The 13,426-nt window shown below is 40.8% G+C and overlaps 1 protein-coding gene across 1 annotated transcript; it reads left to right on the plus strand.

Annotated features, from left to right (window-relative positions):
• Nucleotides 1–8,150, plus strand: LOC122706468 (tripartite motif-containing protein 64-like). Its single transcript, XM_043921620.1, has 6 exons — nt 1–411; nt 907–1,002; nt 2,605–2,848; nt 3,597–3,619; nt 6,513–6,648; nt 7,657–8,150. Exons 1-6 carry the CDS (start codon nt 1–3, stop codon nt 8,148–8,150), a joined length of 1,404 nt encoding a protein of 467 aa, XP_043777555.1.
• Nucleotides 8,151–13,426: the final 5,276 nt, after the last annotated feature.

A 13,426-nucleotide genomic window follows, 5' to 3' on the forward strand; every position in this document is an offset into this window, starting at 1 on the left:
ATGGATTCAGACACACTGCAGGTCTTCCAGAGTGAACTCACTTGCTCCATCTGCATGAACTGCTTCCTGGACCCCGTCACCATAGACTGTGGGCACAGCTTCTGCCGTCCCTGTCTGAGCCTTTGCTGGGAAGAAGGCCAGACTCCAAGGAGCTGCCCTGAGTGCAGGGGAATATCAGAGAGGCCTGATTTCAAAACCAATATTGTCCTCAAGAGGCTGGCATCCCTTGCCAGACAGGCCAGAGCTGACCACGTCCACCACTCTGAGGAGCAGATCTGTGAGACACACCAGGAAGCCAGAGGCCTCTTCTGTGAGGCTGCCCAGACCCTGCTCTGCGGGCCCTGCTCTGAACGCCCCGAGCATGCAGCTCACAGCCACAGTCCGATACACAGGGCTGCTGAGGAGTCCCGGGTAGGTGATTCTGGAGCAGTTTGGGATCTAGAGGCTCCTAAGTCAGAGAGGAAGACGAGGGTGCTATGATGGTGATGGGATGGAGACAGTGGAGGTGGGATTTCTGAATGTGGACCCTCACCTATAATGTGTCCTGTCAGTGTTGTTGCCCAGTTGTCCACACGCGTGGAAACGCAGCCTCCCGGGGCGGGTGGCACCAGGGACACAGGCTTCTGATGGGGGCTTGAGGCTTTTTTACTCGGGTTATTAGAGTCTGAGTGGCAATTTCTTAGGAACTGGATTTCATCATCTGTAAAGTTCCCCCAGTTCTCTAGTATGCAGTTCTGTCACTTTGACACAAATATTCCAATCAAATTAGATTCATGTGGAAAAATAGGACCACAGTACTCTAACTCAAGATTTCTGTGTTACCAACAACTGCATTTGATCATGAATAAGGGGATAAAACTTATGATGTCATCTTCCATGCCACTAAATCCTATGGGTATTTTTCAGGAGAAACTTCTGAATAGAATGGATTATTTATGGGAAATGAGAGAACAAGTGCAACTCATTCTGAATCAGGAAGCTAAAAAAGCTCGGTCATTTAAGGTAAGAATAAAAATGTTCTTATTTATTTGTATAGATATTGATAGAATGCTAGCTTAGATGTTTAGGTCAATATAAGTTCCCCTTAAAGGATATTGGTCTCTTTCTTGGAAAAGTATTGTTTTCAAATGACCTATCAGTAATCACAGTTAGAACAGGCCAATGCATTCTAGTTCAAAGAATACTGGTTGAGTAATATTCCATGGTGTATATGTACCACAGCTTCTTTATCCATTCGTCACCTTCTCCCACAGAGTCCAAAAGTCAGTTCTGTACATCTGTGTCTCTTTTTCTGTTTTGCATATAGGGTTATCATTACCATCTTTCTAAATTAGTATACTATATTGGTCTTTATCTTTCTGGCTTACTTCAGTCTGTATAATGGGCTCCAGTTTCATCCGCATTGAAATATGTATATTATCTAGGGTGAAACAGATCACCAGCCCAGGTTGGATGCATGAGACAAGTGCTCAGGCCTGGTGCACTGGGAAGACCCAGAGGGATCGGGTGGAGAGGGAGGTGGGAGGGGGGATGGGGAATACATGTAAATCCATGGCTGATTCATGTCAATGTATGACAAAAACCACTATAATATTGTAAGGTAATTAGCCTCCAACAAATAAAAATAAATGAAAAAAAAAATACTGGTATGTTGGAAAACCAAAGCATGAAAAGTAGGCCTAGGCCAATTTTGAAGGTTTGAATAAATGTTCTCAGACATGAAGTATAAGACAACGTTGCACTCAGTGTGACTGAGAAGGAGGAGAGTAGTACCTAGAGGGAAAATAGAGCATATTTAAAAAACTTTACAAAGTGGGATTTGGCTCATAAAAGAATACTTAGAAAAATCAGGGAAAGAAAAAAGAGAAAAACATTCAGGTTAGAAAGGAAATAATTGATACAGTAAGAACCCTGAGGTTTTGGAGAAGACTTTTGAGAGGCCCTTGGACTGTATGGAGATCCAATGAGTCCATCCTAAAGGAAATCAGTCCTGAATATTCATTGGAAGGACTGAGGCTGAAACTGAAACTCCAATGATTTGAGCACCTGATGGGAAGAACTGACTCATTGAAAAAGACCCTGATGCTGGGAAAGATTGAGTGCAGGAGGAGAAGGGGGCGACAGAGGATGAGATGGTTGGATGGCATCACTGACTTGATGGACATGAGTTTGAGCAAGTTCTGGGAGCTGGTGGTGGACAGGGAGGCCTGGCATGCTGCAGTCCACAGGGTGGCAAAGAGTCAGACATGACTGAGGGACTGAACTGGAGAACCCTGAAGAATCCTCCTAGGAAGAGAGTCTGGGACCCCTCAGTTAGCTTGATTTATACACAAACAGAGACTAAGCACTAAGACAGGAAAGACCCACAAATATTCAAGATCTTTTGATGTGTGAGGCAAAACTTTTTCAAGAGCTTTTTTGAATGATATTTAGGAAATGATATTTGAGATTTTCTTTTGAATGTGAATGTAATCAATGCTTTGAATCCACTATCCCCTCAGAAGTCTGTGGCCTTAAGAAAAGAGATAATCAAACTTGAGTATCAGAGGAGATTACCTTTTGAATGTGAATGTAATCAATGCTTTGAATCCACTATCCCCTCAGAAGTTTGTGGCCATAAGAAAAGAGATAATCAAACTTGAGTATCAGAGGATGCATCCGTTGCTCCAGGGGGAGGAGCAACTGCACCTGGAAGCCCTGGAGCAAGAAGCAAATGAGATTTGTCACCAACTCCAGGAGAGTGTGTGCAGAATGACTCAAAAGAGAGAAAGTCTGAAAGAAACGTACAGAGAGCTGACTGAGATGTGCCACAAGCCGGACATGGAGCTGCTCCAGGTGAGAAAGGAGGGTCTGTTCTCAGAGAGAGAAACACTCTTCTAGACGAGTTGCTGTGACACTGAAATGTTCCCTGCATATACTGTTACTCTCAGCTAAGGGATGGTGCTCCCTGACTCCCATTATTGTATTTGTCCAATCCTTTAGTTCATCCTATCCTGGTAATCTTAGGAAGATTTTTGCCTTTTTTCTAGCTAACATAGGGCCAGATATTTTCAGTTTGATCCAGAGTACTATTCAGACAGATGATCCAAAATCAGCAATATTCTGTGACCAGGGGTCAGTTAACTTCTTGGAATAAATCTCAGTAGATGTTATCCTAAACCTTTGTTACTTGCTGTTATCCCAAACTTAGTACAGACATTTGAGGTTTTGCCCATTTTCTAAGCAAGATTATCAGAATTGGTCATTAGTTTCAAGGTACTCTAGAGTTCGTTTTGTATGGTTCCCTGTTTTGCTCTAATTGTTATCATTGATGATGAGATCTCTCTTTGGGAGCAGCATGGGCAATGAGTGACATTGGAATCCTAGATGTGGCTGCATCATTGCACACACTCTTCCTGGCCTCCTTCCTTCCTTATTGTGCCCTGAGGAAGCCCATCATTTTTTAGTTTAAGCTCTGTTATTAAGATGGTTTCTGATTGTTCCTTAGAAGAGAATGAGTAAAACAATACCTTATTGAACAATCAGGAATAGTACAGAAGTTGTGAAAGGACTGAACTTTCATGATTAACATCATTTTTTTTTTTTTTTCATTGCAGGCCTTGGGAAATGTATTAGAGATGTGAGTATAAATTAATGATTTTTTAATTCTGATCAACCTTCTCTGTTTGATTAAGTGGATTACACATTTCTTTCTTGGTACCATTGGAAATTGCTTTCAGCTCCTCCTGAATATCTAAATTCCAGAGTGCAAAATCTCTTATTGAAAATGATTAGTATTTGCAGATATCTTATAAGCATGCTGCCATACACTTTTAGTCATTTGTAGACTACTTATGCATGTGTGTTTGTGTGTGCGAAGTTGCTTCAGTCCTGTCCGACTCTTTGTGACCCTATGGACTGAAGTCCACCAGGCTCCTCTGTCCGTGGGATTCTCCAGGCAACACCTAATAGATAAATGCAATTTAAATGCTATGTAAATAGTTCACTGTGATTTGGAATTTTCAAGTTTTAACTTTTGGGACGTTCTGGAAGCTTTTTCTAAACATTTCCCATTCAGAACCAGAGTGGAGGGATGGTCGAGTGTGATAGACTGGGAATATGGAATTGACATATATATGCTCTTTAGTCACTGAGCCGTGTCTGGCTCTTTGTGACCCTGTGGACTGTAACCCTCCAGGCTCCGTGGAATTTTCCAGGGAAGAATACTGGAGTAAGTTGGCATGCCCTACTTCAGAAGATCTTCTTGACTCAGGGACCAAACCCGCGTTTTATGTCTCCTGCATTGGCAGGCGGGTTCTTTACCACTAGCACCATCTGGGAAGCTCATAATAAATTTTAGTGAAGGGAATTTTCTAAGCTATCAAAAAGGAAGCACCTACCATAGTGAGTTGGAAATGAATAAGAGAGTAAAGATGGAGATTCCCTAAGAATGGGAAAAAGGGCTGTGATTTTGTTACTAGCAGTAGCAGTGACTCAGCCTGCTCCATCACAGCAAGCCCTCTTGTATGCAGGACCTCAGAGGGAGGGCTTCCTGGTGTTCTCTGGGATATTAGACTTCCAGGACCAGGGAAGCCAGGCTTGAATTGGAGGCGCTTGCTGGGCTAACGAGAGCAAAGCTGTCTCGCTCAGTGAACTCTTCCTTGTATTAATAGAAAGTATGACCCAGATAATCACGATGGTGTGATCACTCACCTAGAGCCAGACATCCTGGAAAGTGAAGTCAGGTGGGCCTTAGAAGGCATCACTACGAACAAAGCTAGTGGAGGTGATGGAATTCCAGTTGAACTATTTCAAATCCTGAAAGATGATGCTGTGAAAGTGCTGCACTCAATATGCCAGCAAATTTGGAAAACTCAGCAGTGGACACAGGACTGGAAAAGGTCCATTTTCATTCCAATCCCAAAGAAAGGCAATCCAGAAGAATGCTCAAATTACTGCACAATTGCACTCATCTCACACGCTAGTAAAGTAATGCTCAAAATTCTCCAAGCCAGGCTTCAGCAATACGTGAACCGTGAACTTCCAGATGTTCAAGCTGGTTTTAGAAAAGGCAGAGGAACCAGAGATCAAATTGCCAACATCTGCTGGATCATTGAAAAAGCAAGAGAGGTCCAGAAAAACATCTATTTCTGCTTTATTGACTATGCCAAAGCCTTTGACTGTGTGGATCACAATAAACTGTGGGAAATTCTGAAAGAGATGGGAATACCAGACCACCTGACCCACCTCTTGAGAAACCTGTATGCAGGTCAGGAAGCAACAGTTAGAACTGGACATGGACCAACAGGCTGATTCCACCCTGCTTATTTAACTTATATGCAGAGAACATCATGAGAAATGCTGGGCTGGAAGAAGCACAAGCTGGAATCAAGATTGCCAGGAGAAATATCAGTAACCTCAGATATGCAGATGACACCACCTTTATGGCAGAAAGTGAAGAGGAACTAAAAAGCCTCTTGATGAAAGTGAAAGAGGAGAGTGAAAAAGTTGGCTTAAAGCTCAACATTCAGAAAACTAAGATCATGGCATCTGGTCCCATCACTTCATGGCAAATAGATGGGGAAACAGTGGAAACAGTGTCAGACTTTATTTTTTTGGGCTCCAGGATCACTGCAGATGGTGATTGCAGCCATGAAATTAAAAGACGCTTACTCCTTGGAAGGAAAGTGATGACCAACCTAGATAGCATATTAAAAAGCAGAGACATTACTTTGCCAACAAAGGTCCATCTAGTCAAGGCTATGGTTTTTCCAGTGGTCATGTATGGATGTGGAGTTGGACTGTGAAGAAAGCTGAGCACCGAAAAACTGATGCTTTTGAACTGTGGTGTTGGAGAAGATTCTTGAGAGTTCCTTGGACTGCAAAGAGATCCAACCAGTCCATCCTGAAGGAGATCAGTCCTGGGTGTTCATTGGAAGGGCTGATGCTGAAGCTGAAACTCCAATCCTTTGGCCACCTCATGCGAAGAGCTGACTCATTTGAAAAGACCCTGATGCTGGGAGGGATCAGGGACAGGAGGAGAAGGGGACGACAGAGGATGAGATGGCTGGATGGCATCACCGACTCAATGGACATGAGTTTGAGTAGATTCTGGGAGTTGGTGATGGACAAGGAGGCCTGGTGTGCTGCGATTCATGGCGTCTCAAAGAGTCGGACACGACTGAGCCACTGAACTGAACTGAACTGAATCCTTGATGACTACTTGTTATCTCAAGTCTCAAAGGAATTTCCTGAATTTTCTGGTCGCTGTAAACTGCCCAGGATCTTTGCATTACCTGAGTTGGAATAGGGGAAGGGAATGAAGTTCAATGAGTTGAAAACTGAATGGGTAGAATGGGGACATTGCAATTTGGTATAACTTACATTTAGAAAAGAATATAGTAACATTTTTATATTCCCAAGTGTGTAGAATATAATACACATGTAATTAACCAAAAAATAAGAGAATTCTGAAAACATATCCTGGAATAAAGTCTTTTTCTTTTTTTTTTTTTTGGTGTTCATATGATTAGCCTTTGGCCTTGACATATATTGATGTCATTTGTTATAGGACTGACTTGGCACAGATGCAGAAACCTCAGTCAGTGAACCCAGAGCTCACTTGCTGGCCTCTCACTGGACTCCTAGACATGCTGAACAACTTCAGAGGTGAGAGTCAGCCCTGTGGTGATTAGGACTGTTCATTAGAGCTCCCTAGGAAGGAAATTCTTCTGTTATTTTACTTCTTCTGACATCAAGTTAGTACATAACTTTACAAAGTTGCTACGTATTTTCTGCCTATATTAATAAGATTGCAGTTGAACTTTGCAACCTATAGTTTACTAACAGTTTAAAACCAGACATATATATTTATGTCATAAGCAGAGCAAGAAGAGAGCAACCTGGTTGCTTATGTGATTATAAAGACATAGAATTTAGTTTTGTGAATATCAATCAATCAAAATATCAATCAATATTTTGTTTACTCAGTTATTTCACTCTTGAAAGTTAAATATGTCCTTGCTGGGTTCTAATATGCTCTCTATTATAACTGCCTTTATAAAAAAACTGCATTGTAAAAGAATATTTTATTATCAGAAAAAATCGACAAGAAAGACTAAAATGGCTTAAGTAGAGTAATTGTGTTGCTATTGGATCAATCTCAAAACAAGTGAAGGATATGTGAACATGGTTAGCCAGAACATACTTTTAGAAGTTCCCAAAGTATTCATTTATGCCTTTTCATCAAATTTTGGACCTTGGAAAATAATTGGTACAGAATATAGTCCAATAAGTATCCATATGATAGTAACATGTCATTCACATGTTTCATGGTATTAAAGACAATGAAAATAAGAAACAATTTCTAAACAAAAGAAAAAATAATGCTTAGGTTAGTCCTGAGGCAAAGTATCAAGAGACTGACATTAAATCAGATTTCACATAGTTCTCTATATATGTCTTTTTTTTTCTTTTGCTAGTTGATTTGACGTGCTTCTATATGCTGTAGATACTAGTAATAATTATTCTTCACAGAAAACCAGTCTGAACTCCATCTGCTCTTTGTTTTTTGTTTCCTTGGAGGAAGGAAAAAGAAAGAATTTACTGAGTAGAGAGATTCTATCTCTCATGATATGGAAATCCCAGTTGCTGACCTGATTTTTGTTCTCTCTGCAGTGGATAATGTTCTGAGTCAGAAAATGACCTTTCATAATGTGAGCCTTTCTGAGGATAATACAAGTCTGATGTTTGGAGATGATGACCACGGTGTGTCCAGACAGCCCCATGGTGGGGAGAGTTTCGTGGCCTGGGGAGCTCGGGCCTTCACCTCTGGGAGGCATTACTGGGAGGCAGATGTGACGCACCCCTCCAACTGGATTCTGGGCGTCTGTAAAAACATCTTGACAAGTGATAACAGTATCAGTATTGATTCTGAAGAAGCATTTCTTCTCTTTTCTATGAATGTGAATGATCATTATAGTCTCTTCACCAATGCTCGACCCTTAGTTCAGTATGTGAAAAGGCCTCTGGGTAGGATTGGAGTGTTTCTGGATTATGACAATGGAACTGTGAGCTTCTATGATGTTTTCAGGAGTTCCATCATATATAGTTTCCTTCATTCCCCCTTCTCCTCCCCTCTGAAGCCTTTCCTTTGCCTTAGGTCTCCATGAATTGCCCACTTCTGGGGCCATTTATTGAAACTACTTCTCTGGGGATATTGCGGCCCTTAACCTCATGTGAGGCCACAGGATACCTGACTGTGCCCAAGCATATTGTTACTTAATGTAACATAATGATTCTATGTTTACAAAATGGCATAACCCTGCTCTATGAATTAACTTGTTAATTAAATTTTCTTTTAATAAAAGTTTTTTTAACGGAGTATTTAATAGAATATAATCCATTGCCTTTCTTCCTTTTTAAGTAACAATTCTATTAAACTGAAAATTATATATCATAAAGATCACTGCATTTAAACCACATGATTCAATGTCTTCTAGAAATATATGAAAATGTGTGCAACCAGAAATATCTAATTCCCGAACATATCAATCACTGCCCAAATTTCCAATGCCCATTAATGTTTACAAACTCCCTGAGCATATACCATCTCATCATAACATTGAGCAAACTTTCCTCCAATTAGTAGATAATTCTAGTACTTGATGGAAATTTCCAAGAAAGAAGAGACGGTATTTATCTTTTGTGGTGGTTTAGTCGCTATGTCATGTCTGACTCTTTTGTGACCCCATGGACTATAGCCCGCCAGGTTCCTCTGTCCATGGGATCCCCCAGGCAAGAATACTGGAGTGGGTTGCCATTTCCTTCTCCAGGAGATCTTCCCAACCCAGGATTTGAACCCGAGTCTCCTGCATGCCAGGCAGATTCTTTACCAACTGAGCTACGAGGGAAGCTCCAAAATACTTTACTTATTTGTTTGGCTGCACTGAGTCTTAGTTGTGGCACATGGGATCCAGAGCAGGCAAGGTCAGTAGCTGCAGAGCGCAGGTTTAGTTGCTCTGCGGCAAGTGGGATCCTAGTTCCCTGACCAAGCACTGAACCTGCCTTCGCCTGCATTGCAGGGCAGATTCTTAACCACTGAACCACCAGAGACGTCCTAAAATAGAATTATACAGTAGATATTTTAAACCTCAAAATAATTTAATTTTTTGTAAATCTGTAAATCAATTTCCTCTTTTTTGTTGACGTCATCCCTAGCGTTTTATGTCTATTATGTTATATATTTATATTTTATACTGCTATGTTTTCACTACCCAATGCAGTATATAGAATATAAGTATTAGGTGGATCAATGAAAAATTCCTGAATTAAAGAATTCACATAAACAAGTATTATTCCACCATTAATAAGGTTTTCTAAAGTGTAGCTAAAGTAATAGACTGGGCTCAACACTTCACATTTAGTAAGGAAAATAAATGGGCTTCACTGAGTAACAAAGTAATTAGAAGAGACCATTTGAGCACAGGTTAGAAAATGCTGTTCAGTGGTGTAATCCTATCTCCTTTTGTGATGATATGGTAGAAAGAGTGCCCTTAGAAGTCACTGGAATCCAAATAGAACTGCCATATGACCCAGCAATTCCACCTGGGCATACACACTGGGGAAACCAGAGTTGAAAGAGGCACTTGTACACTGATGTTAATCACAGCACTGTTTACAGGAGCCAGGACATGGAAGCAACCTAGATGTCCAACAGCAGATGAATGGATGAGAAAGCTGTGGTACATATACACAATGGAATATTACTCAGCTATTAAAAAGAATGCATTTGAATCAGTTCTAATGAAGTGGATGAAACTGGAGCCTATTATACAGAGTGAAGTAAGTCAGAAAGAAAAACACCAATAGAGTATATTAAGGCATATATATGGAATTTAGAAAAATGGTAATGATGACCCTATATGTGAGACAGTAAAAGAGACACAGAGATAAAGAACAGACTTTTGGACTCTGTGGGAGAAGGCAAGGGTGGGATGATTTGAGAGAATAGCATTGACACATGTATATTATCATTTGTGAAGCAGATCGCCAGTCCAGGTTTGATGCATGAGACAGGGTGCTCAGGGCTGGTGCACTGGGATGACCCAGAGGGATGGGATGGGGAGGGAAGAGGGAAGGGGTTCAGGATGGGGGACCCATGTACACCCATGGCTGATTCATGTCAATGTATGGCAAAAACCACCACAATATTGTAAAGTCATTAGCTTACAATTAAAATAAATTAATTAATTGAAAAAAAACAACAACAACAACAGTCACTGGAATCCAAAAAGCAGGAAACCATATCTGAATAACATATATTTGGAAATGTAATAAATGTATATAGTTCCACATTACTGACCTTAAAATATTCCTTCCTTTCATAGTAGTCTCTAAACATGGTGGAATAATGGTGAAGAAATTGTCAAATGAATGTTCTGTTTCATAACACCAAGTAATCATATTCCCACTTCCAATCCTCTATTGCCAATCCTGACCCAGTTCTAAGCTCCTCTCCCATAAAGCTAATCACACCTTGGTAATTAATATACCCTGACACTATCAATTTTTGAAATTTTTGCAAGTGAAATCACATATCATATACTCTTCTCTGTGTAGTTTCTTTTCTTTAAAATTATGTTGGTGAGATTCATTCACTTGGTTGCATGCAGCATTTTTATTATTTTGTTTTGTAATAGTTCAGTCTATGAATATACCACAGTTTACTGTCTCTGCTACTGAAGAACATGTTCATTTCCAATTGAGTGAGCATAAACACATGAAGAGAGCATACATATCTTTTTATTGAAAGAGAAGTGATACCCAGTGTGTAAGTAGGAGTGAAATAGTTGACTCGTAAAGCATATACTTAACATTTTGCCAAAGAGATTAGATCAACTTTCATACTTTTAAGCAATCGATGATTGCTTTGTTTCCTCCAATTTTTTGATAACACCTGTCATTATCTGTCTTAATTTTTTGGTCATTTTGTGTTTTCGTTGTGGTTTTATTAATTTTTAAAAAGAAAAAAAAACTTTATTTTTTGACTTTGCTGGGTCTTTGTTGCTGCTGGTTCTTCCTTGCTGCAGGGGGCTTTTCTCTAGTTGTGGTGGTGGACAACTCTCAGACTGCAGTGCGGGGGCTTCTCATTTCTGTGGGTTCTCTTATTGTGGAGTATGGTCTTGAGGGCATGTGGGATTCAGTAGTTGCAGCTCATGGGCCCTAGAGCAGGGGCTCAGTAGTTGTGGTGAAAGGGCTTAGTTGCTCCGTGGCATGTGTAATCTTCCTGGATCAGGGAGCAAATGTTGTCTCCTGCATTGACAGGCAGATTCTTGACCACTGAACTACCAGGGATGCCCTCAGTGTGGTTTTAACTTGAACTGACCTGATGACAAATTCAGTGGAACAATTTTTCATAGGTTTATCAGACATATGGATACTGCTTTTTTTTTTTTTTTGGTCCTAGTCCTTCCCTTCCCAGACTGTGACCCAGTGTTCCCAATTTCTCTGCCCTGTCTTCTTAAAACTCTTGCTGCCAGTTCCCAGAAAAATTACAGCCACCTTAATGCAGGGGCAGAAAATAAATCCCTGTTTGCATTTGTCTTTTCTGGATCAATAGGAGGAGAGATATGGTAACCCTTACCCTGGAGACTGAAGCTACTCATTACTATCCTCGTTCTTAGTGTTTGCATGTGGTTTGAAAATGTCTAATCTGGGTGTTATATACAATATATAATCTACCACAGGGAATTGTTAAGTTTGATGACTCTGTCAGGTGTAGACATGGTAGATCACTGGAAATACCTTGTGGTCCCAGACATATCTGGGTCCTTCATATCACATATTCAACAGAAAATTATCAAAACCTAGTGAGAGCTGGGTGTGTGGTCTACAATTAGGGATAAGAAAGCCTGGGCCCTCAGGGGAGGTTTTACATATGTGTGTGTGTGTATTTTTTTTTTCTGTAATGATTTCTTAGAAAAGTGGTTATTAAGCCAAGACAAAGTGACTTACAGATGGTTGCTTAGAGGGAGTGACTTCAGGAACTAGAGGTGGTGTGTGAAAGAGAGGAATATGAAACACTGCAGAACTGACCTCAGGAACAGCTGGAGGTGGCCCCGCGCGTGGTGGAGAAGGATCTGGGGAGACAGGGCTGTGGGGCTGCGGGTTTCTGGGGCCGAGGAGCAGAGAGGGCCTCTCAGAGCCATGTTCTCCTGAGATGGGAGGACAAGGCACAGTCTGCACAGAGGTCTGGCTCAAGGACTGTACTAGGGACTGTCTCTCTAGAGCCACTTCATGAACAGTAATTACCAAGTCCTATTATATTTGGAAAGGTATTTTCTTTCCTCAGGACACTTCCTAAATATGAAGTGAAAACCTTGCTCTTTTGATGGTATATGGTTGGGAAGACCTCCTGGAGGAGGGCTTGGCAACCCATTCCAGTATTCTTGCCTGGAGAATCCCGTGGACAGCAGAGCCTGGCGGGCTACAGTCCATGGGGTCGCAAAGAGTCAGACACGACTGAGAGACAGAGCACATATGCTGTTAGTTTCCCTGGACTTTTATCAGGTGAACAAGGGTCAAGAGAGCTTTCTTCACTGCATCAGTCTGGAGTTCTCTGTTGTTTGCATAAAGTGTTCAATCGTGTGAACTTTTCACTTTTTCCTGTCTCCTGCTTCTTTTCACCACTTCTTTTCCTGAGACATTCTCTTTCTCTGTTTCCACCACCTCAGTCTTGCTCCCTATATATTTTATTCCTAGCGCTTTTCTTCTCAGTATGAAGCTTGATCCTGGAAGAGAGTTTTAGTTGGTTATGTCAGAGACTTATAGGAACTGGGTGGTACCAGCCACTTCACATGTTATTGTGGACTCCTTACGTATTTCAGCCTCTACTCACCCTACTTGGGTTAATCAGTTGTTCTTAAAGTGACCTGCCAACATTTCAAAGTATTTCTGTCACTAAGTTTTGGGGTTCTAAAATTGACTAGTTACTCTATTTCTTCCTTTTGCTTCCTTCTATACAGAAATTTTGCCCCATGGATCTTAGCTAACCCTGATATATCGCCACTTATTTGGGGACTTTCAGTCAGTTTTATTGTAGAAAGTATTCAGGAATGTTTATTTTGGATCCTAGTTTTTCTTCTGTTTTATTTTGAGATTTGGAAATATTGCTATGGTACATAGCGCTACGTGTGTATTGCCAGGATTCCCAAGTGTAGTTTTGGGAAATGCACTGTAGAAGGAAACAAAGAGTGCCTCTATTCTGGATCACTGTGCTGTCAGTAGTTTCCGTACATTGTATATAAGACAAAAAGAAGACAAAGGAATTGTAGAAGGAGTTCTCCAAGGCATTGTGCTATTATTATTAGGCATCCCCTATTATTATTTTGTGTAAATATGTCTATATAGCACCAGCACTGTTATAAAAATTTCTAGAAAGATGCTT

The sequence above is a fragment of the Cervus elaphus genome, chromosome 2, assembly GCF_910594005.1.
Source record: "Cervus elaphus chromosome 2, mCerEla1.1, whole genome shotgun sequence".
Lineage (NCBI taxonomy): Eukaryota > Metazoa > Chordata > Mammalia > Artiodactyla > Cervidae > Cervus > Cervus elaphus.